Genomic DNA, 25,756 nt, shown 5'->3' with positions numbered 1-25,756 from the left:
CCAATACACCCAACATGGAGGGAGCGTGCAGGGGAGGAGCAAGATGGAGGATGATGTATGGGTTTACCCCAAGTTCTTGTTACCTGAAATGCAGGATAAGAATCTGGTTGACACCGGAGTATATCTGGAGAACCAAGGGGAGTTCACCCTTGGATTAATTGGAAGTACGGAGAGGCTGTGTCTGTGCCCCTGCTGCAGGAAGCCTACGGCCGTGGTCAGTGCATGGATCAAGTGCGGGCACTGTGGAGAACCACTGGTGAGGCTGACACCCAGCGATTTGGCACCCATTACATACAGTGTGGATCTGCAGTCAGGCCTGTGCATGGAGCTGCCAATAAGAAAGTCTGTGAAGGCCAAAAAGAGTTGGTAAGCTGATGCCCAATATATTTTGCCAAAAGTATTGGGACACCCCTCCAAATCATTGGATTCAGATGTTCCAATCACCTCCATGGCCACAGGTGTATAAAATCAAGCACCTAGGCATGCAGACTGCTTCTACAGACATTTGTGTCTAAGGAGCTCAGTGAATGCAAACGTGGTACCGTGATAGGTTGCCACCTGTGGAATAAGTCCATCTGTGAAGTTTCCTTGCTACTAAATATTCTACGGTCAAGTGTTAGTGGTATTATAACAAAGTGGAAGCAACTGGGAACAGCAGCAACTCAGCCACGAAATGGTAGGCCACGTAACATAACAGAGCGGGGTCAGCGAATGCTGAGGCGCACAATGCGCAGAAGTCGCCAACTGTCTACAGAGTAAATAGCTAAAGACCTCCAAACTTTATGTGGCCTTCAGATTAGCACAACTGTGCATAGAGCGCTTCATGGAATGGGTTTCTATGGCCGAGCAGCTGCACCCAAGCCTCACATCACCAAGTGTAATGCAAAGCGTTGGATGCAGTGGTGTAAAGCACGCCACCTATGGACTCTAGAGCAGTGGAGACGAGTTCTCTGGAGTGACGAATCGCGCTTCTCTGCCTGGCAATCCCATGGACGTGTCTGGGTTTGGCGGTTGCCAAGAGAACAGTACTTGCCTGACTGCATTGTGCCAAATATAAAGTTTGCTGGATTATGGTGTGGGGTTGTTTTTCAGTGGTTGGGCTTGTCTTCGTTCCAGTGAAGGGAACTCGTAAGGCATCAGCATACCAAGACATTTTGGACAATTTCATGCTCCCAACTTTGTGGGAACAGTTTGGGGATGGCCCCTTCCTGTTCCAACATGACTGTGCACCAGTGCACAAAGCAAGGTCCATAAAGACATGGATGAGCAAGTTTGGGGTGGAGGAACTTGATTGGCCTGCACAGAGTCCTGACCTGATCCCAACAGAACACCTTTGGGATGAATTAGAGTGGATGAATTAGAGCAGAGACTGCGAGCTAAGACTTCTCATTCTACATCCGTGCCTGACCTCACAAATGTGCTTATGGAAGAATGGTCAAACATTCCCATAGACACACTCCTAAACCTTGTGGACAGCCTTCTCAGAAGAGTTGAAGCAGTTATAGCTGCAAAGGGTGGGCCAATTCAATATTGAACCCTACTGACTAAGACTAGGATGCCATTAAAGTTCATGTGTGTGTAAATGCAGGCGTCCCAATACTTTTGGCAATATTTTGTGTGTGTGTGTGTGTGTGTGTATGTATGTACAATTATATATATATATATATATATATATATATATATATATACACAGTGAGGAACAGAAGTATTTGAACACCCTGCGATTTTGCATTTCTCCCACTTAGAAATCACGGAGGGGTCTGAAATTCACATTGTAGGTGCATTCCCACTCTGAGAGACAGAATTAAAAAAAAAATTCAAGAAATCACATTGTATGATTTTTAAAGAATGTATTTGTCTTGCACTGCTGAACATAAGTATTTGAACACCTAAGAAAATCAGTGTTAATATTTGGTACAGAAGCCTTTGTTTGCAATTACAGAGGTCAAACGTTACCTGTAGTTCTTGACCAGGTTTGCACACACTGCAACAGGGATTTTGGCCCACTCCTCCACACAGATCTCCTCTAGATCTGTCAGGTTTCGGGGCTGTTGCTGAGCAACACAGAGTTTCAGCTCCCTCCAAAGATGTTCTATTGGATTTAGGTCTGGAGACTGGCTAGGCCACTCCAGAACCTTGATATGCTTCTTACGGAGCCACTCCTTGGTTATCCTGGCTGTGTGCTTCGGGTCGTTGTCATGTTGGAAGACCCAACCACGACCCATCTTCAATGCTCTGACTGAGGGAAGGAGGTTGTTGCTCAAAATCTCACAATAAATGGCCCCATTCATCCTCTCCTTAATACAGTGCAGTCGTCCTGTCCCCTTCTAAGAAAAGCACCCCCAAAGCATGATGTTACCACCCCCATGCTTCACAGTAGGGATGGTGATCTTGGGATGCAACTCAGCCTTTTTCCTCCAAACATGACGAGTGAAGTTTAGACCAAAAAGTTCTGCTTTGGTCTCATCTGACCACATGACTTTCTCCCATGCCTCCTCTGGATCATCCAGATGGTCATTGGCAAACTTCAGACGGGCCTGGACATGTGATGACTTGAGTAGGGGAACCTTCCGTGCAATGCATGATTTGAAACCATGACCCCACGCAGGGGTGTTCACCATCAAAACAAACAAAAATATTCAGCCTCCTGGCTCTCTTTATCAGCCCTGCTGGTTAGCAGTACCTCTATTTATATGGGTCTCCCAGACCACTGGCTAGTCCCAGCACATAGCGTTGGACTCCTTGAATGCACACAGCCTCCTTTCAAAATATGTATTTTTCTGTACACAGCTAACAGCCACTTGCACACAGCTAGCAGCCCCTGGCTGCTCTGGCTCCCACCTCTCCTAGGTGGAGCCCTCCTGACTCCTGGGCAATGACCTCCTGTCTGCCGGGGTGGAACCCAGAATCATGGCTTGGCCTCTAAAAAAAAAAAAAAAAAAAAAAAAAGGCCTGCACACACCTGTGCAATCAGTGTGCTGACTACTTTCAAAACATGATCCCAGGATTGGAGATTTCATCCCTCCCAAATCACTTAGAAATCTCCAGGCCACAGGTCCCAAAATGGGCTTTACAAACCTAAACAGGAAACTTATAAACCAGTTTCCTCTGCATTAAGAGAACTACCTGGAGCCCCTCAACCTGTATAATTGTGAATCCTGGGTTATCACTGTGATTTTCTCCGTGGCAGGATACCGCACTGCCACTATATATATATATATATATATATACACAAACTCTATTGTGTTAAAAGTATATGTAAATCTAATCACTAAAATCACATTATCAGACTTAATGTATATTATGTGATCCTGCCATAATGGTCCTTGTTCAAGTACTACCTGTTCTAAGGTGGCAGTGCTCTCCCTGTTTAACAAGATATGCTAATATGTTGTTAGCCTGTTACTCAGGCTTCTGATGGAAGCTACATGTGGCACGTCGTGCAAGTATCAACCACTGTTGTCACCATTAGAACTACCCAGAGAAATGCCATGCAGCCATCGCTAAAGTAGATACAGACAGAAAGTGGTTGATGACCTGCAGGTGATCAACAGCCCTGAGATGCAAAAGACAATGAAAAATGGCAAACCAGTGTATTATTTATAGAAAAAAAAATTAAAAAAATTGTTTGACACAAACTAAAAGCATTTAATTGTACAAGTTACGTTTAACTCAATTACTGGGTTCACCAAAGCTTCTGCTGTGATATGTTTTTCTCCTATCCAACAAGGGCTGCTTGAACCCCCATTTGACTGTGGATGTAATTATATCATCAGGATCTGGCTACAGAGCTCATTCTTTCTTTGTGGTGATTGCAGTTATCAATATTGATTGACACCTTGGCAGATGAGTCTGAAGTACAGTACAGCATTCATCATCTGAAAGGCATTCATGCAGACTTGACTTCACCAGCTGCAAACACTGCAATCAAAGGCCAGTATGCAACAAAGACAATAATAAAACGGTGTGTGTATGCATGTATATGTGTGTGTATATATATATATATATATATATATATATATATATACACACACACACACACACACACACACACACACACACACACACACAATATGTATGTTTATTATGTATGTTTGTATAATATAATCATCCCAATCTCATACCACCTGTCCTAAACAATTCAAATAAAATGCCAATAAAAAGTGGGATACCTTTTTAATTCTGAATCTTGTACAATGATGTCCTAATTCTTTAACTTCTAATTGTATTTAGAAAGGGGATTTGAGCACAACTGAAGTAGAAAACCTCTTTTTCGGGAATCTGCTGCCACATGAGGTTCTTGAGAAGGGTTTTCTTTTCACCCCCGAAATGTTGGCATTTTCATCTTTCTCTCTCTTTTCTCCAGGGTCTGGCTTTTCTCTTTCTTATTAATCTACTCAGGATGCTAGCACTTGCAAATCTTGAATGCAATTATGAACATCAGCTGCTAAGTGGTGCTCATATTACCTATGTACATACATGTAGTATTTTGGATATGGATTGGATTTAACAGTATAGCAAATACTCCTATGGTTTTAGGTCTTATGTGATATGACATCATTGGATATTTGTACCTATTTGTACTACTGTGCTTCAATATATGAAAATAATTTTATATCTAGAGTATTCTTTGGATTGTAATACTCTGTATATTTACAATTATTGTACTAGCAGATGTTATTCTGTGTAGGGAATTAAGCACCCTAAAAAAATCAATAATTGTTGGCTGACAATAGTGGTGTGCAGACCTTTTATTGCCAATTCTAGCAGTCAGATGTACAGACTTGATTGAACTTCCCAAAGACTGCTTTCCTTTGGTCATGTAGGTGTGTGTGTAGGTGTGTGTAGGTGTGTGTGTGTAGGTGTGTGTAGGTGTGTGTAGGTGTGTGTGTGTGTGTGTGTGTGTGTGTCAGTCATGCCCCGTACACACTATAATAAAATCGTACAAACATTTTCATACGAGGACCGATCATCCAATAATCGGATTGTTAGTACACAACTTTCAAGAGCCAATCACAACAATTCATGCGACAATATCCGAAGGGACAAGTGCAAACATTTTTCTCGTACGATACTAGTTTGTACGATTTTTGTTTAATCAGTGCAGTAGTCATCCAAAAATACAATACCAATACAATACATGACATCACTTTCCAAATTCTTTTCTTTCATAGGAGAATTTCCATATCTTTAGTAACCTTTTCACTTTTGATGTGAGACTAGCAGGCGAAAAAAAAAACGGGTGATCGTTTGTCCGATATTCTCATTGTGTGTACGGGGCTTAAGAATTATGTGCAACATTATCATGAATAACTTTTAAAAGTATACGGGATTGTCTTTCCAATAAATCATTTAGTCTAGCAATATGATTTTGTTCAGGATGCAGGATAAAACCGCAACCCATGATTCTAAGGAATCTGTGTAGCTACTAACACAAATGACATTTTATTCAGCTATAGTTTCAGTGCATAGCCATAGATGCTTGTTTTTCTTCTACTGCAGTCTATTAGATCATTTTTATATGTTTAACTACCCTTCGCAGTATATACATATACCACACTAATGTTGTTTTTAATTCCACTTCCGGGGATCTGCTGTATGTTTTAGAGTGTTGCTGCGAACTATTCCTGAATTAGATGTTACCATAACAACGTTTATTGGCAGAGACTGGGAGGCAGAATGTAAACTGATTTTTAGCTACCATGAGCTGCGTCACTGTGTAGGCTCATCAAATGCGGCATGAAGAACATTACTATAAATGCGGAGACAACTGGGAGTTTTTAAGAGAGCACATTAGCATATTGTGACTAAAAATAATTGTCACTGAAGATGTGAAACATTACAAATGTCAAGTTTTTGGTACCTTTTCAAACCCTGTAAACACTCTCATGGGATTATTTATGCTAGCCAGATGCTGTATCATAAAACATATAGAAGACCATAGGTGTTTTGTGTCTAAACATCCTGAAATGTAAAAGTTGGTCATCTTTTTCAAGGAATATGGATATGTACCAGCTGATATTGTTGGTATCCTAGTTCATTAAAACAACACACATTACAAATCTAACTCTGCATGTTAAAAACAATGTTAAACAAGCACTCTTCTCAAAGGTTAAAAATATACACTTGCATTAATCTAGACACTGCTGTAGGGTACCAGTGCACAATCGTCTCTATTTTGATAATATGGTAATCTTGAAACTGCTGCTGTGTTATTTTAATTATGGGTAGAGGCCATTGGGTTATGTTTTGGATACTCCATTGGTGAGCTCTCTCTGCCCTAATTCTAATTCCCTTCTCTGTTCCTGACCCTCTTTGCATGTTCCTTTTGTGGCATTCTTCATAATATAAACCAAAAGTTCATTGGTGCAGGATGAACCCCTTATAGGGGTAAAAGCAGGTGTGCATACACAACTGTGTGTAATTGTAAATGTCTCAGGAGCTGCGGGCAGGATGACTTGGTGTAGTGTTAAGCAGAGCACTGGTGGTGGATAAGTTGTGGCAGAGGTAATGAAGGGGAGGACTATTTATTGGTATCAGGGACAGCTATTAGCTTATGTAAACTTTGATTCTTTTTTAGTTTTCAGTGTCAGTCTCTGGGACTGTTATTTTAGACATGCCTTTGTGCTAGTCAGTGATAATGCTACCTATTATGTTGGAAACAGAATACTGAAAGGATGCTAGAGGATTGGCATGAAAGAACTTGGACTACAAACTGGGCCACATATCCATTCTGAAAACTCTGTAATAGATTGCCTATCCGCTGTGCTGGGACCATGGAGACTCCATAGAAACCATCACAATCATTTCTAGTTATGGTCTAAAGTTTTGATATTGAGTTTGTCTACTAGGACAGCCTAACAATTATCAATGAAATGGCAGAGGCAGTCTGCAGCTGGTGTTAGGTGAGGTACATATCTTGATAGATCTTCAGTACAGTGTCCCTTATGGGTGCCTGCAAGAAATCTCCTGTTTTACTCTGAGGGTTCCAGAGCTAAAGCATGCCTATGCAGAGTAGTCATCCATCTGTTGTGGCCCTGGCACTGATATGCCCGTCAGTATGTAAACCTATATGGTGCCAGTCAATGCACCTAAAATTTGTAAATGTTTATATTAATCAAACATTGATATACGAGAAATCCTTCTCACACTAATAATGATTATGACCCACTGCCCCTCCACCCCTACATGAAGGGAAATTAAATCAACCAAGTAGAATGACTAACAACCTGTGAATTACATAAATATACATCTTCACATTTTTTTGCACCAACAAATTCAAAAGATATTATATTCTGGTCATTATTGCTTAAATATGGCAGGTGATATGCTTACAGAAGGGAAGTAGTAAACTGGAGACTTTTTCCTGGCGGAAACATTCCATCAGTTATTATTTTTCCCTAGGCAGAATGGCATGGCAATCCTAGACTTAGGATGTTGGGGGTGGGGGAGTGGTTAAGAGGTAGTCCTGTGACCAACTTCAGTTAGTCATTGTTGGTGCTACTTCTAGTTCCATTTGCTTGCACGGTCTCATACAATGTGACAGCTGCTTAACAATTCAACCTAATGGGTTGTCGTTAAATCATCCTGTTCCTCTGTGCTATTCCACATCAACAGTGGTGTGAGCTTGGTAGCCAGAAGGGAGAGTGACAGATGACTAGCAATGTGGATATTCAGTGGGGGGAAACACTTAGAATATGTATATATTTCTGCCGTTTCTCTACTTACAAGGCACAAAATATTACATTAATTGGTGAATGTATCTAGATTCTAATAAACCAGTGGTCTCCAAACTGGAGCCTTGGGACTGGATACAGCCCTTTTGTTTCCCTTTTATCTGGTCCTTGGGGCACTATTTCATCCAATGGCACCAATGATGAAGCACAATTACTTCCATTGACACCTACAATGTGACACAATTTTTCCTACTAACAACAACAATGGGGCACTATTCCTAACACTGACACCAAAGATGAGGCATTGCTTACTCCCACTGACACAAGGAAAATTTCTATTTCTGCAGGCCACTGTTCGGCCCATCTAAAGTCTGAAGGACAGTAAATTTGCCATTTGTTTAGAAAGTTAAAAAACCTCTGTACTAAACCATATGGCTGCATTTGTAGCACTAGCATCATGGTCAAATCGGCAAACAAGGTACTGGGCACAAACTTTTGCTCCCTATCTGGACACTTAATAACCATTCACTAGTGATAGCAGGTGGCAAAAACAGACAAGCTGATCCATATTGGTACAATGATTTTTCAGTGTCCATTCCTCTCCCCTATTACCACTGGACAACACACTAGACGGTGGGCAGCAAAAGAAGAAGCAAACAAAAGATGTTTTCGATATTATTTCTTTTAACCCAATATTGCATTCTAAACCTTGGAGTTTTTATAGAGCTTTTCTTCCACATCAATTACAATATTTCACTTAGATTAAGCCAGATGTCATTTTAAATAGCAAGGCAAATGCTGTGAGTGAAGACTAACAACTGTGGTTTGAAGGAAAGTACTTGATAGGTTGAGGAGCAGGAAAATAGAACAGTACATTTTGCCCAAACGTATCATCTTAACATGTTGCTCAGCATGATCTCCCTTTTGTGACAATGGTATAGTCAACTATTTGATCTGCTTGTTCTTTATATATGTGCCTGTTAGCACTTGAAAAGACAATGTGCACATTGTAAAGTGACTTTAAAATATATTTTGTCTATGTAGAAGCTAGTAAGATGCAATTTATGTTTTTGCTTTATTCCAAAAATTTAAAAACAGCCACAATAAAAAAAATATACCACATGCAAAACTGTAAGTGAAATGTATCCCTAATAGTAAAATTTTCTTGTCCCACATAACAAATATGAACCTGATCCCAGATTAAAATTAACAGTTGTGAATTAAGGGGTTTAACAGCTCAACTTTTGTTATGGAATCACTGCTCCCCAGTTCTAAAAAGTACACAATAACCACATTTTAGAGATATAATAACAATTACGATTACTAAAAATAGCACTGTAATATTTGTATCCTGGAAACTGATTTGCTATTGTGAGGTTGGGAAGAGTTTCCATTTTGCCACCTATGATGCTGAATTGGCTTAGTTGTTGAAGATGTTTTTCCTTTACCATCTTCTGGGCTGAACTGTGGAAGCTGAAAGGTTAAACTTGATGGACATGTCTCTTTCTACAGCTTAGTCAACTAGCTCACATTAGTTGTCTGTGTTGTCTTTTTAATATGGGATACTTGATTGGCAGTCAGTGTTTCCAGTTGTCCTATTTCTACAGCTTTCGTTCATGGTTAGATAACCCTGTCATTCCATATATTAATTAGATTCAGGAAACTAAACCACAGGCAGAAAAGGCAAAACTATGAAGGCAGCATTATCCCCACGTGTGCATATATGTATGTGTATATAATATGTAAAAACCTTGTACAAAATACATTTTCACAAACAGTCGATGTTTTCAAGTGTTTCAAAGGCTAAACTTCAGTTGATTAAGATATTTAAATATTTTTCTTTAACTGTATACACTGATTTTACAGGTTTTTTTTAGCACATGGGTTAGCAAACTTTTTCACAATCCTATTTAGAAGAATTAGACAAACTGCATGCCAGTGAACAATAGCACACCATAGTCATATGTTTTTTTCAATGTTTGCACTTGTACATAGTTGTACTGATAAGGGCAAGTTAAACTCGTTGGCTATTATACTGTTGCACACACAAAACATGTATGAATTTAACCTGCAGATTAGCCACAATTCCTGCACCTTCAGTCGTCAGGTCAGCCCCAATTCCTGCACCTTCAAACTTCAGATCAGTCTCAATTCCTGTGCCTTCAGATCTCAGATAATCCCCAATCTCATTGCACCTTCAGACTTCAGATCAGCCCCAATTCCTGCACCTTCAGACCTCAGATCAGCCCCAGTTCCTGCTCCTTCAAGCCTCAGATCAGCCTTAATACATGCATCTGAAAACATCAGCTTAATCACATTTCAAGTATCTGCAACCTTCAGGTCAGTCCCAGTCCTCGCACCTATATACATCAGATCAGCCCCAATTCCTGCACCAATGAGCAAGGGTGTAAATAGGCAGAACACATCAGGATGGTCTCCAAAGAGGTCCACTGTACTGTTGCCACAGGCCTACCTAAGAAGCCAAAGCTATCAAATACAGATGTTGCTTTTGCCTTTAGTATTTGTGTTAGAGGTTTCTGCCATATTAGATGTTGAAGCATTTCCCACAGCGTAGAATAGGTTTTTTGCTGTTGTATGTGTTTTGTTAATGGCTACTTCACTTACATTTGTTTACCCAAATATAACTTAATTTAAAAAGAATTGTGCATTAAATTGCCAGCAACAGTAAGTTTTGACATGTTCTACTTCATGTAAATTTAAGACTTGTTTTCAGGAGGATTTTAATTTAGTATTTGTGACTATTGTTTCCTTTTTCACTTTTATATTATACACATACCATGTAAACAAGACTAAGGTCTTCTTCACACCAGATTTATTTCTATGCATTGTGCTTTATTCGTGTCCAGGTTAAGTATTAAAGTTGACCTGAACTCAGAAAGCAAAGATTTTCTGTTTTATAGGGAACTTCTAGAAACCCTAACAGTACTTACTGTAAGCAGTATCCTGAAAAAATTACCTTTTGCCTTGAATTCCTTATAAAAAATAGTGTTTCTTTGAGAAATGTTGCTTTTTTTCTGAATGTATCATACCTCTTCCCACAGGTTCAGCAATGGTGGATATAACTTTCTGTTCGTGGCACAACTTGAAAAGTTTTCACTAGAAATGATTTTTTTCCAATCAGTCAGTCGGGACCTGACTGGATAAATATGGGATGTGCCTCAGCTAAACATGTATCTACAGTACAAAATGAAGAGGATACACAAAATGGCAAGAACTACCAAAATGGAGATGCCTTTTGTGGTAAGTTTCTTCCCACATAATGGTGACCTAATTCACATCATAAGTCTTAAAGGAGATTTCAATTCCAGTCAATGTTTATTGACATATCCAAGTATGCTTTTACTAGTGGGATTATAGGAGCAGCAAGTTATGGCAAACCAACCCATACTTAGCTATTTTTAACCCCAGACTTTTTAACTAGTTTCTTGGATTTTGAAGACATTACAACACACAGATCTGCCCTGGATCCACCAAGGGGACATCTTTGTGATGCTTAAACTGTTTCAAATAGCACATCTCAAATCAAAGGATAGTGTCCTTTTCCCTGTTCATCAGATTACTAGATTTTGCAAATAGTATACTATTCCAGAAAATAAATTGGCAAGGCTGTGGCAAATTTATTTCTTTATTTTATTTTTTGAGATTTGCAAAGTGACATTTCTAGGTCTTGAAAACCAGGACACCTATCCATGAGATCTGCCAGCTGCTCTGGTTCTCCAAGTTACTATTGCTCTTTTAAATGCACACTTATGTTCTTGCCCTAAATATACTCCTTTTACATGTTCCTCCTTCTTGCTTTTTCATCCCTTTCTTCTAATTTTGATATATATATATATATATATATATATATATATATAATATTTATTTTAATTTCTTAGTTTACAATAGCTTATATGTATAAGTGTATATGTATATATTGAATTTTCTGCATGTAAATATAGTTTGGGACTTTCCTTTGGGGTTATTATCGATTTGAGCAGCATTTAATTGTTTTGTCTGTCTGGAGGTCTTGGACTACAGAGATTGTGGGATTCTAGTTTCACCTGATATATTGCTATGGATAGCATCTTCTTTTTTCTATCCTGATCCAAAATGATCAAAAAGTTAAGCGGCTCATACAGACATGTTTGTTAAGCAAATGTATACATAACACCATTAGTTTATTTAAGAAGCAGCCCACTAGGAAGCCATTATTTGTAATTTTTCCATTGTTTCTATATAGAAATATTTTTGCTGCTTTGTTCTTCTGGATAAATTTTTTTTTAAATAATTTTAAATGGAGAACAAATTGGTTAATAAAATTTATATCAATTTATACTGGAATGTCATCTGTCTTCTTTTAGGCTAAGACATCTTTGTTGTATGTTAAGCTTACTTGTTATGTTAGTCTGCTTGTTCTGGTGCACAATACAAAACAGTGTACACATATATGCACATAAAAAGGATTAATATAAAACAAAGTGGTACTCACAATGGAAGAGAAGAGCGAATACTCATACATTTGCAGGAGCCTTCTTCTCTCTACCTCTCTCTTAGATAATGTGATGATGTATTCATTTTAGTTCACTGTCTGTGTCTTAACCAGGTCTTTATTCACTGGCCCTACTTTCCAGCTGTAAGAGGTATTTTGCAAATTATGTCCAATTTTTTTTTAGTCTTTCAGTGACTGTCACTGATTTGTACAATCCCTCTTAATCCTACGTATTTCTCGGAATCAGTAGCATCTGCTTGTATTTAAACTATATGCTAATCTGTTAAACTATACCTATCATAAAAGAGGGGGCACCACTGATGGTCTCTTTCTTAAAATCTTAGTTGTCTCTCTGTGTCTGATTTAGAACAGATCTTCACACCCCCCCCCCTTTTTTTTAACCCCTGCTTACCTGATGCTGTGTTCTGCACATTTCAGATACTCACCCACCCACTGGATCCAGCATGGACCTTCTGGAGATCCTCTTCTTTTCTGCCCTGACCAGTCCTGCTGCGCCATCTTCTTGTGTGATGCCATCAGAGGGCTGCTGTCTCTTCAGGTTCAGCCGGTGGCCTCCCAATGATGTGCCGCTAGGTCTGCCCCCCTTGTCATTTGACAATGAAGGACTATGCCTCCTGAGATATGTGACATGCATATCCCAGGAGGCACTGCAAGCACAGTGCTGGTCATTCGCCTAAGTGAATGACGTGGATGGCCTGCTAGAACTCTTTTAGTAGAAAAAAGGTAAATTGACAAAAAAAAGTTCCCTATTTCTGTAATGGAGGGATGGATGTGAGGGGACTTTCTTTTGAGCGTGACTGTCTACTTTACATATTTCTGAAGTACAGACTCAGAACACAGATCTAAAAATGAAAAGACAGAAAATAGCAAAAATCTCATATATCCATACTTGGTCTGGGTCAGGACACAGAAATTAATGAAACCAAAGTAGCCCAGTAGATAAGAAGCATTTAATAACAAGAAAGAAAGATCAACAATGGAAGCTTGCATATGTCTTTCATAACAGGTTTTCTTTAACAAAGAAAATGTCACTGGCGAAATTTGCATATTTTCCATGTCTGGTAGCCAGGTTAGCTGCATGGCAAGGGCAAGCTGGTTTCAGGATCATTTGTCAGTGTCATGCATTTCCTCATTGACACTCTAGATGGCAACAGTATCACATGTTATAAATGTTATGAATCATTAACCCATAACAATGGTGCACATTAGACAAGCCAAGAATAAATACATAAAGAGGCGGATGACAAAAGAAAAAACACAAATGTATAAAAAATATAATAAAAGAAATAGACATTGAGAGCCTTTATGGTATACAGAAGAAGACATGCAATGAAATAAGCCCAGTCACCCATATGTATAACAAAACTTGACAATGCAATCTAAAAAGAAAATTATCTACTATACCTCTTAAAAGCAACAATTCGAAACTACTTGTAAACATATACTGTACGTCATTAAGAAATGTAGAGGATTTATGATCATGCGCACTAGAAGAAAATGCATAATTCGTATACATGCAGTATGCATATTCCTCAACCATCTCAAATTCCCTCAGACTGTCCTGAGATTACTTTCAGCAAGCCTCTGATTGGCTGGAGCGCACTGCCGTGTTTGGGTGACAGGTGTTCATATTACCTCAACACAGTGTGTAAGCGCCTGAACTGAGAGTCATTGAGGAACATCGATAAGTAATTAAGGACATCAAGTGCTGAATGAGTTAAGATGAAAGAAAGCTATGGATTGCTTGTTGGGCGTCACCCATACTTTATGGATGAAGCGAAGGGGGATGTGTGTCTACATGCTACTGACCTCTGCACTCTGCATTACTTACCACTGTTCTGTACATTACTTGTTCCTAATTCCTGCACTCTGCATTGCCTTCTCCTGACACCTGCACTTTGCACTACTTATCACTAGCCCATGCACATTGCATTACACACCACTGACCTCTGAACTCTGCATTATGTACTCCTGACCCATGCACTTTGCATTACTTACCTCTAGCCCCTGCACATTGCATTACACACCACTGACCTCTGAACTCTGCATTATGTACTCCTGACCCATGCACTTTGCATTACTTACCTCTAGCCCCTGCACATTGCATTACACACCACTGACCTCTGAACTGTGCATTATGTACTCCTGACCCCTGCACTCTGTTATATTTAATCCTGACCTCTTTATTACCCACTACTTATCTCTGGACTCTGCATTATTTCTGACCCCTGGACTGTGGAATACATACTACTGATCTCTGAACTCTTTGTTACTTACTACTGACCTCTGCATGTTCAGAGATCAATAATAACCATAACCCTAATGTTACTAACTTCAACCCTTGAGTTACTTTCTACTTCTAAACTCTGTGTGCTTATGGGTAAGTAGTAACCCTAACTTACTCCTAACCTCTGAGTTACTTACTTTTGACCCTTGCACTGTGCATTACTACCCACCAATGCCCTGTGCATTAGATACTACTGATCCTTGCACTATGCAATACATACTGTTGACCCTTACACTCACTAAGTGTTGCATATTACTGACTTCTGAACTCTGCCTTACATACTGCCAAACTCTGAATTACACACTATTGACACCTGCTCTCTGCATTACTACTGACCCCTGCGCTCTGCATTATATACTACAGACCTCTGAACTCTGGCTTACTTACCCTTGACCCCTGCAGTATCTTGACAAAAAACTCACTGGCCTAATCCAGCTCAGCCAACCAGGCTGAACCCAGCCAGCTAGGCTAGAAGTCAGCCCAACCAGCCAGCCAGGCCAGAAGTCAGCCCAACCAGCCAGCCAGGCCAGAAGTCAGCCCAACCAGCCAGCCAGGCCAGAAGTCAGCCCAACCAGCCAGCCAGGCCAGAAGTCAGCCCAACCAGCCAGCCAGGCCAGAAGTCAGCCCAACCAGCCAGCCAGGCCAGAAGTCAGCCCAACCAGCCAGCCAGGCCAGAAGTCAGCCCAACCAGCCAGCCAGGCCAGAAGTCAGCCCAACCAGCCAGCCAGGCCAGAAGTCAGCCCAACCAGCCAGCCAGGCCAGAAGTCAGCCCAACCAGCCAGCCAGGCCAGAAGTCAGCCCAACCAGCCAGCCAGGCCAGAAGTCAGCCCAACCAGCCAGCCAGGCCAGAAGTCAGCCCAACCAGCCAGCCAGGCCAGAAGTCAGCCCAACCAGCCAGCCAGGCCAGAAGTCAGCTCAACCAGCCAGCCAGGCCAGAAGTCAGCCCAACCAGCCAGCCAGGCCAGAAGTCAGCCCAACCAGCCAGCCAGGCCAGAAGTCAGCCCAACCAGCCAGCCAGGCCAGAAGTCAGCCCAACCAGCCAGCCAGGCCAGAAGTCAGCCCAACCAGCCAGCCAGGCCAGAAGTCAGCCCAACCAGCCAGCCAGGCCAGAATTCAGCCCAGCTAGCCAGACCAAGAAGTGATCCTAGCCAGCCAGTACAAGAAGTGAGCCCAGCCGGCCAGCCAGGCCAGAAGTCAGCCCAACCGGCCAGCCAGGCCAGAAGTCAGCCCAACCAGCCAGCCAGGCCAGAAGTCAGCCCAGCTAGCCAGACCAAGAAGTGATCCTAGCCAGCCAGTACAAGAAGTGAGCCCAGCCAGCCAGGCCAGAAGTCAGCCCAGCTAGCCAGACCAAGAAGTGATCCTAGCCGGCCAGGCCAAGAAATGATCCCAGCCGGCCAGACCAAGAAATGATCCCAGCCGGCCAGGCCAAGAAGTGATCCAAGCCAGCCAGGCCAAGAAGTGATCCTAGCCAGCCAGGCCAAGAAGTGATCCTAGCCAGCCAGGCCAAGAAGTGAGCCCAGCCAGGCCAAGAAGTGAGCCCAGCCAGGCCAAGAAGTGAGCCCAGCCAGGCCAAGAAGTGAGCCCAGCCAGGCCAAGAAGTGAGCCCAGCCAGGCCAAGAAGTGAGCCCAGCCAGGCCAAGAAGTGAGCCCAGCCAGGCCAAGAAGTGAGCCCAGCCAGGCCAAGAAGTGAGCCCAGCCAGGCCAAGAAGTGAGCCCAGCCAGGCCAAGAAGTGAGCCCAGCCAGGCCAAGAAGTGAGCCCAGCCAGGCCAAGAAGTAAGCCCAGTCGGCCATCAGTCGCCCTCAGTCTGGAGCTCCATGCAAGTTTTCGCCACATGGGGTAAGGATGATCATGAGAAAAGTGAGGGATCAGCCCAGAACTACATGGGAAGAGCTTGTGAATGATCTCAAGACAGTTGGGACCACAGTTACCAAACAAACCATTGGTAACACAATACGCTGCCATGGATTGAAATCCAGCAGTGTCCGAAAAGGCCCCTTCATCAAGAAGGCACATGTACAGGCCTGTCTGAAATTTACCAATGAAAATCGAAATGAATCAGAAAAGGATTGGGAGAAAGTGCTGTGGCCAGATGAGATCAAAATTGAGCTCTTTGGCATTAACTCGACTCGCCGTGTTTGGAGGAAGAAAAATTCTGACTATGGCCCTAAGAACACCATCCCTACAGTCAATCATGGAGGTGGAAACATTCTTTGGGGCTGTTTCTCTGCTAAAGGTGCACGCCGACTTTGCCGCTTTGAGGGACCAATGGACAGAGCCATGTATTGTAAAATCTTGGATGAGAACCTTCTTCCCTCAGTCAGAACACTGAAAATGGGTCATGGATGGGTTTTCCAGCATGATTATGACCCAATACATACCATCAAGGCAACAAAGGAGTGGCTCAAGAAGAAGCACATTAAGGTCATGGAGTGTATAACGATTGTGCGCAATAGAGACATGGAACCTGTATGTGACAGCCATTTTTATTATTTCATGAGAAATGATCTTCCTCCCCTCCCTCCTCCTGAAACCTGGAATTGGTTGTTGTAAGTTTTAACGAACTTCAAAAGAGTCTCTTATCTTAATTAAAACACAATAGATGCCAGAGCCTAGGCCTGGATGGCAGCTGTAAACAGCTAATTAGTCTTGGCAGGATGTCTGTTTTCACTAACCATGGAAAACACTTTCCTCTGCCCTATTATCAAACCATAATAACTCAGTCAAGCAGTCACACATGACCTGTAAGGCCATTAAGGCTCTAGGAATGCAGAGCGTGCCATAAAACATATATTCCACATGTAACAATTCCACATACAATTCATAGAATTCAACACGAATAGTGCACATTGATATTAGGTATATATTTGAATAAGGAATATCATACTGAACAAATCAAGGTCATACATGACTATGTTAGCCCAAGGTATGCTGTGTTTGGTATCCCTGGGTTCGAATTATAAAATTCTGAATAATAATCTGCCAGTTGCTAGAATACCACCTGCACATATTGGAAGTTAATATTAGTATGAAATTGTAGTTGGGACTTGGTCATAAATTTGGTATCCTCCTAGCACCCATCCCCTAAACCAGATGATTGGTCAGTTGTTCTCGGGCAACACCAATTTGATATAATAGGAAGGGACTGACCGGATTTAGTATGGAGCTCTCATTTAACATCAACCAAGGAACATCTTAACGGACTTGAGAGCCATGGCAAAGTTTTTGCTTGGACAATTGGACTCTGCTAAAACCAGGACTTTGCAAGTATTCTGCCTTCTTAACCTCCCTAGCGGTCTGATTATGTCCATATTTCTGTGCTCAAAGCGGTATGTTTTTTTGCATGGAAATATGTATTTTTTTTTATTGTAGGCCTGTAATTTTTAGGAATAACTCACTGAAATCTGTCCGAACAAGAGTCTAGTAAACATCCCGTGTATGATAAAAATTTAAAACACAAAATAATAAATTATAATTTAATACATAATCATAAAAACTAATAATATAATAATTTAATTCAATAATATAATCAAACCAAAAACACTGAAATTTGAAATATAGCGCCAAGTTCGCACATCACTGAGCAAAGTCGCAAAATCGTTTTCAGTGTCTGATGACGAATTTCCCCACGAATCATTATCATTCAATTCTGCAAGTGTTTCTGATTTACTATCGCTGTTCTCTAGCTGGTCTAAAACCGCTTTTGACCTAAAGGGATGCTTTTTGGACGCCATGGACGTTTCTCAGTTTCCAGGCAGAAAGAACAGTAAAAATACAGGCAGGGCACAGGACAAAGCACTAGGGACAAAATGTATGTGAAATGGGTTGATACAGTAATGTTTTACTATGTGATATTAGTGTATTTAGAGAATGTCACTTTTTGTCATTTTCAAATTTCCCGCTGTTCCGTCCCTCCGTACGTCCCGACGTCTCAGGGAATGGAACCCAGATGCCGGCATCTGCCGGAGGACATTGCCGGGGACACTGCACGAAGGACATCGTGGGAGCGAAGGACAAGGTAAGTGAAGAACAGATGTCGGTGCAGCACCGCATGGTAAGCCCGAGTGTAGCTCGGGGTTACCGCTTTTGGTACTGAAACTTTACCCCGAGCTACAGTCGGGAATACCGTCAGAGAGGTTAACTCCTTTCTTTTATCTCTGTTGCATTATCATTTTCTTTATTTCTTTGTAGCATTCCTTTCCATTAATATTTTAATTGCACCATTTGACCTTTTCATTAATAAACCCTATTTTGAAAAGTGTTAATATTATCTCTAAGGCTTTTAATGCAAACTAAAGAATCCCTGTCTCTTGAAGAGTGCTACGGTATATAATAATCCTCTGAATATACTTGTCTGTGGTGACAGTGTGTTACAGATGTTTATTGTTCACATTTATTCTTGCTACCATTGTGAAGGGTTGATAGGCCCAAAGCTATCTGGTGGCAGTTTGGAGTTTGAAGGGTTAATTGCATAATGAACCCAGACAATCGCTCTCAGGCTGCTGGCACAGATTGTGGCCCCGCGTGCTGGAAAATCTTTGTGGAGGGCGCAGCTGAGAGTGACATTGTTATGTAAGTGACAGCATGGTGTGAGATTAGTTGGTCCTTTGTCATGAGTTGGTGAGAAGGGCAGGGGTAGGGCACCACGTTTGTCACAGAGTGGCCTAGCCAGTCTCCGGTCCTTAATCCTATAGAAAATTTATAGAGGGAGCTAAAATAACAGCCAAGAAACCTTAAGGAATTAGAGAAGATCTGTAAAGAATAGTGGACCAAACTCCCTCCTGAGATGTGTGCATACCTGGTAAACTACAAGAAACGTTTTGCCAACAAGGGTTTCTCCACCAAGTTCTAAGTCATGTTTCGCTTGGGGATAAAATACTTATTTTACTCACTGCACCTCAATTTATAACATTTGTATCGTGTTTTTTCTGGATTTTTGTTTCAATCATTTTAAATACACCTATGATAAAATTTATAGACCCTTAATTTCTTTGTAAGTGGGAAAACTTTTCCCCACTGTACATAGGAAGAACTGGATGGACCAATGTCTTTTTTTTTCAACCTGTAAACTACTGTATCTACTGCTCTTCCTGTCTGGAAATTTCTTGAGGGGTACAGAGTCAGCCTTAACAGCAATTTCTCATCCCCTAATAACACAGTACTTGATTTGTGTTATATTCACATACACACAGATTTTCAATTTAATTTGCCTCAACAACATCCCTGATGTGGCCCAGTCTAACTCCCAACACATATAACAGCAGTCTGGGCTGCTATGGCTATTGTTAATGCCCTGAAAATTACATACCTGAGCAAAGTCTTTCTGGTCAAACACAAGTGACGGAAGGAAAAGCTATATTTAAAGACAGCTGGGAAAAATTGTACAAAAAGAAAAAGGGGGCAACTACTAATGTGACGAAAAATGGCATCTGACCCCTGCCCTTCTCACCAACTCGTGACAAAGAACCAGCCAATCTCGCACCATAACAATGCCACTCTCAGATGCGTCCTGCACAAAGATTTTCAAGCTCGCGGGACAACAATCTATGTGCCTGCAGCCTGAAAGCAATTGTTACTGGGTTAGGTTAATTACGCAATTAACCCTTCACACTGCCATCACCACCTTTTTACAGAGAAGTAAGAAACTCACAAATCCCAGCAATAACACTATGATTTTAGCATAAGCGTCTGCAACACACACTGCCACCACAGACAGGTATATTCAGAGGATTATTACATAGAGTAGAGACAGGGATTCTTTAGTTTGCATTAAAATCTTTAGAGACAGTTTCAACGCTTTTGAAATAGGGTTTATTACTAAAAAGGTCAAAATGGAGCAATTAAAATATTTACAGAAAAAGATGTTACAAAGACATAAATAGAACAATAAAGCAACAGAGAAATAAAAGAAAGGCGTTAAGAAGGCAGAATACTTGCAAATCCTGGTTTATCCGAGTCCAATTGTCCGAGCAAAAATGTTGCCTTGGCTCACAAGTCCATTAAGATGTTTCTTGATTGATGTTAAATGAGAGCTCCCCTCACCAAGCCTGTCAGTCCTTTTCTATGATATTAAAAGGGGTGTCACCTGAGAACAACTGACCAATCATTCAGATGGGTGCTAGGAGGTCACCAAGTTTATGACCAAGTCCCAACTACAATTTCATGCTAATATTAACTTCCAGTATGTGCAGGTGGTATTCTAGCAACTGGCAGATTAATATTCAGAATTATATTTCAAACCCAGGGATATCAATCAGAGCGTACCTTTGTCACCCAGGAGGGAAGAGACTGCTTTCTTCCCTTTCCTATGTGCTAACATAGTCATGTAGGACTTTGTTTGGCTCGGCATGAAATGCCCCATTCAAATATATACCTAATATTAATGTGCCCAGTTCCTGTTGGATGCTATGAACTGTACGTGAAATGGTTACATGTGGGATAGACGTTTTATGGCATGCTCTGTATTCCTAAGCTCTAATGGCCTAACAGGTCATGTGTGATTCAATCAATATATACCCTTATAAACCTCAAAAAGTCAATACTTTCTCCCTAGAAAGTGCAATAATATATATACAACCTTTTTGTGAATTATAAAAATAAATAAATAAAATAAATAAATTTCAAATTATAAAAACATAATGTGCAACAAAGTCCCACTAATCCAGAAAAATGTCCAAAAAGAAGTCCAAAATAGTGTCCACAAATATCCCAAATATATTCACTCTTTTCATCCACTGAAAGGATTGGCTGCTATTCCATCCAAAACACACCTCGAAATAAGATATGAAAATATCTAGTGCATTACCTCAATAATAATAAAAATGGTCAGTGGGGGCGGAGCCTAATCATGGCGGCAGCGGAGAGCTCGTGGTAGGAGCTTTCGGCCAGAGCCCCTCCGACCGACCACCTTGTACCTACCCACAAAATGTCCCTGTAATATGGAGCCCTAGAAGCCTGAGACCTACCTCGGTCTGGAGGGCTTCCTTGGCTGAGAGGCGGCCTGCGTGAGGAAGAGCTGGGGAACGGAGATCATCGGAGAGAGACGGGGACGCTGAACGTGGTTGCCGGGAAACAAGGAGGCGAGGCCGGGACATGTGACTGGCCGCAGTGCATTCCTGGGAGCGAGGAAGCCAGCCGGCCGGCTGGAGGCCGACGGAGGAACAGGAGAGATACCGTCCTGCTGGAAGACTAGCCACTGCTGGAGTCCGGTGGAGGTGAACTGTGAGGAACTGCCTACACAACAAGTAAACGGAGGAAAGTCCTGGAGGGCCCCCCTGAGAACAAGAGAGTCGATCTGCTGGAGAATTGGAGCCTGGAGCAGTCTCATGAGAGGAGCAGGGACGGTGAGTGACTCCGGCTGTGACCTCAAACATAAAAACTGTGTTGATTCTGGAGAGACTGTGTCGAGCTGAAGGAGGACAGAGAGAGAGAAAAGGGGGGGGGGTCCCCAGAGAATATAAAGGAGAAGAACGTAAGGTGTAGGCAAAAAAAACACAGAAAAGCTAACAGAAGGGCTGGGATCTCTATCTCTATATCATACTGATTTCTTCCTTCTCTGTGTAAAATTCAAGATATGTGAGAAAAATAAAAGAAATAGAAGAAATGAAAAATAAAAGTGCAAAAGGAACCGGCCTAAAGGAACCCAAACGGGTACAATTAAAAAGTACACATCCCAGGGAAACCTGACCCCGGAAAGGCACCAGAGTAGAAATGACAAAGAACAACTAGATTTAAGTATGCAAAGTAGTCCTAAACAATTAATGGATCTTGACATCAGCAGTCAACAAATATCAGAGACAGAAAATGAACTACAAATCCCAAATAAAAAAGAGATGACAGAGATATTTAAAAATCTGGAGAAAACTATAAAGCAAGAAATGGTAAATATTCGGAGTGATCTGGGGCAGCTGCTGTTAAGAGTGGAGGAAACGGAGCAGAAAGTTAAAAATCAGACCCAGATCATTTCCGAATTAGAAAAGAAGATATATAACATGGAAAAAGTTCAGGAAAAATTGCTGTATAAGGTGGAAATTCAAGAGAATAGAGAAAGAAGGAGAAATATAAGGATAAGAGGAGTACCAGAAAGCCTAAAAGGAGAACTAATGGAAGAGGCGGTTTGTAAAATTCTGAACTTTATAACGGGATACTCTGATATGGAAAGGACTGATATAGAAAGTCTCTTTAGAAATGGGAGACTCCAGGTGAACCGTGAGAAGGACAGGCCGAGAGACATACTTGTTAAATTTTATGAACTGCAGCAAAGGGAAAGAATCTGGAGGAAAATTAAGGGAAAAGCAGTAATAAAATATGGAGAAATGGACATCCAAATATATGCGGATTTGTCACCGGAGACTCTCCGAAGGAGGAGAGCTCTGAGGCCTTTGCTGGAGCAGATGAGAAAACAGAAGGTGCAATATAGATGGGGGATACCGGAGTGTTTAATAGGATGGAAAAACGGAGTAACAGCCCAATTGAGGTTCCCAGAGGACTTAAGAAATTTTTGAGATAGATTGGAAATGCAGCGAATTTAAATTATTGGTTGGGAAGAAGAACCCGGGGGAAGTGGATTGAGGGGAGGGGAGGGGTAGACACTGGTGGAGGGGGGGGCGGGGGGAGCGGAGGGGAGAGAAGATGTGAGTGTTTCTTTTTTTTTTTTTTTTTCTCTTCTCTTGCCCCCGCTCCGTCGCCTGTCTCCTCCATAACCCCTCTAGCTTGACTCTCTTTTCTCTTCCTTTTGTTAAGAAGTATAGGTGGAAGGGGGGTCAATGGGGAGATCTGGTTGGAGGGGAGGCCGTTCATGGGAGGAGTGTAGCCCTAAGGATAATATCAAAGGTGGACGTTATTTCCACAAATGATGCTTAGGCAAAGCGAAGGCCTAAAAAAAGGGGGGTGGGAGTGATGGCAGTGATGCAGGGGGGGGGTGGAGGGGAGGAAGGGGAAGAGGAGGGAGGGGAGAGATGGGGGAGATAGGGGGGGGGGGGACAAGGGGGGAGAAAAAGTTAGTAGGATAAAAACGCTCCATAGGAATAAGAAAGAGGAAAGCAAGGAGGGAAAAGGGGTTAGAGGGAAAAGAGTAAGATGGAAGAAATCCAATATATAACCTATAATGTAAAAGGGTTAAGCTGCCCAGGAAAGAGATTTAGGTTGTTTAAAGAATTACAACATAGACAATCTTCAGTGGTATTCCTGCAAGAAACACACCTAGAGATGGAGTCGAAGGTTAGATTGAGGACCAGATATTTTCCAACATGGTTTTATGCGGACTCACCAATTAAAAGAGCAAGGGGAGTTGCTATAGGCTTTGCCAAGAATATAAGGTTTGAGGTGGAGGATAGATTAACAGATCTGGAGGGAAGGTTTCTGTTTTTGAGAGGTAGATTACAGGGAATTGAGTGCACAATAGCAAATATATATAGTCCAAATAAGAAGCCGGAGACATTCATGAGAGAAGTGTTGAAGAGATTGATGGATTTTAAAAGAGGGTGTATGATCGTAGCGGGAGACTTTAACCTCTGTATGGATCTGCGAATGGACACTAATTCTGGTATGCAGAGAGAGGAAAGCAAGTCCTTGAGAAGGTTAAAGAAACTGATGCATGAGTGTCAACTGGTGGATATCTGGAGGATTAGGAATATGAAGGAGAGAGATTATACTTTCTTTTCACATGTACATGAGACTTATTCTAGACTAGATTACATATTAGTAGAACATCAAATGATAGAGTGGGTGGGGGAAGTAAAAATAGGAGAAAGCACTCTGTCGGATCATGCCCCGGTTGCAATGAAGTTAAATGGGGTAGAGAGGAGAGAGAGGGATATGTGTGGCGGATGAATGAGGCACTCCTCATGGATGAAGAGATTGGACAAAGAATTGAGAAGGAAATTGAATGGTTTTTTGAAGAGAATGAGACAGAGGATGTGTCGGTTACAACGGTGTGGGAAGCACATAAAGCCTACATTAGAGGTCTTCTCATTGCAATAGGGACAAAAAAGAAAAAAGAAAGGAGAGAAAACACAAACAGAATATTAAATGAAATATATGATCTTGAACAGGTACACAAAAGGGAAAGATCTAAGGAGATAATGCAGCTGTTAATAAAGAAGAAAGAAGAATTAGAGAAAGTAATGGAGGAAGAAAAAAGAAGAGTCTTTAATAAAATAATATGTGAAAGGTATAGATGGGGAGATAGGCCGGGAAAGTATTTAATGAGAACTTTAAGAAAGAAGAAAAATAGAAATTATATTGAGAAAATAAGAAATCCCAAGGGGGAATTTGTACACGCAACCAAGGATATTGCCAGAGTATTTAAAGAGTATTATAGTGGCCTGTATAATATCATTCCCCAGGATATCTTTAAGAAAACGGAAACAGTAAATAGAGGGAAAAGGAAGTTATACCTAGAGGACGCAGGTCTACCGAAATTAGGAGAAATACAACTGAACTCTTTAGAGGAAGAAATAACTTCAGAGGAAATAGAAATAGCGTTAAAAAGTATGGCGGGATGGAAAAGTCCTGGTCTGGACGGATATACGGTAAAATATTATAAAAAATATAAAGAGCTTTTAATACCCAAGATGAAGATCTATATGAACGCCTTGGGGAACGGGTTGGAGATGAGGGGAGAATCTTTACAGGCCAATATAGTACTGATACAGAAGGAGGATAAAGACCCCTCGCAATGTGAAAGTTATCGACCAATAGCGTTATTGAATGTAGACACTAAAATATTTGCAAAGGTGCTGGCAAATAGACTAAAAGAACTGATGCCGGAGTGGATACACAGAGATCAGGTGGGGTTTGTCCCGGGAAGAGAGGGTAGAGATAATGCTTTGAGATCACTGTTGCTCATCCAGGAGGGTAAAAAAGGAAAAACCCCAATGATGCTGATGTCGATAGATGCTGAAAAGGCATTCGACAGAGTAAGTTGGGGTTTTATGATGGATACCCTGGAAGCGCTAGGATTGGGAGATAGAATGAGAGGGTGGATTGGAGAGTTATATAGAGGGCCTACCGCCACCATAATGGTAAATGGAGGAAGATCAGAGCAGTTAAAGATGTCAAATGGTACAAGACAGGGATGTCCACTGTCTCCATTGCTGTATGTGTTATCACTGGAGCCCTTGTTGTCTAGGATAAGGAAGAATATAGATATAAAAGGAATAAAGATAGGAGATCGAGAACATAAGGTTGCGGCGTATGCGGACGATCAGATGTTTTACGTTGGAAACCCCAGAACATCACTTCCAAATTTAATGAAAGCATTGAGGGAGTATGGAGAACT

At 41.4% G+C, this 25,756-nt stretch overlaps 1 protein-coding gene across 2 annotated transcripts in view; it reads left to right on the top strand.

The window, feature by feature from the left end:
- The window catches only part of CUNH1orf21 (chromosome unknown C1orf21 homolog), a 146,968-nt gene that overhangs the window by 81,157 nt on the left and 40,055 nt on the right, over positions 1 to 25,756 (top strand). For both annotated transcript variants that reach the window (XM_089678825.1, XM_089678826.1), the window contains exon 2: positions 10,739 to 10,937. In XM_089678825.1, the coding sequence (XP_089534951.1) occupies positions 10,844 to 10,937 (94 nt within the window). In that variant the 5' untranslated portion in view covers positions 10,739 to 10,843. The remainder of the gene's footprint in view (positions 1 to 10,738; positions 10,938 to 25,756) is intronic.

This window comes from Staurois parvus, unplaced genomic scaffold (assembly GCF_062004578.1).
Source record: "Staurois parvus isolate SC_StPar_1 unplaced genomic scaffold, SC_StPar_1.0 ptg000210l, whole genome shotgun sequence".
NCBI lineage: Eukaryota > Metazoa > Chordata > Amphibia > Anura > Ranidae > Staurois > Staurois parvus.
This window is presented reverse-complemented; position numbering and strand designations above follow the sequence as displayed.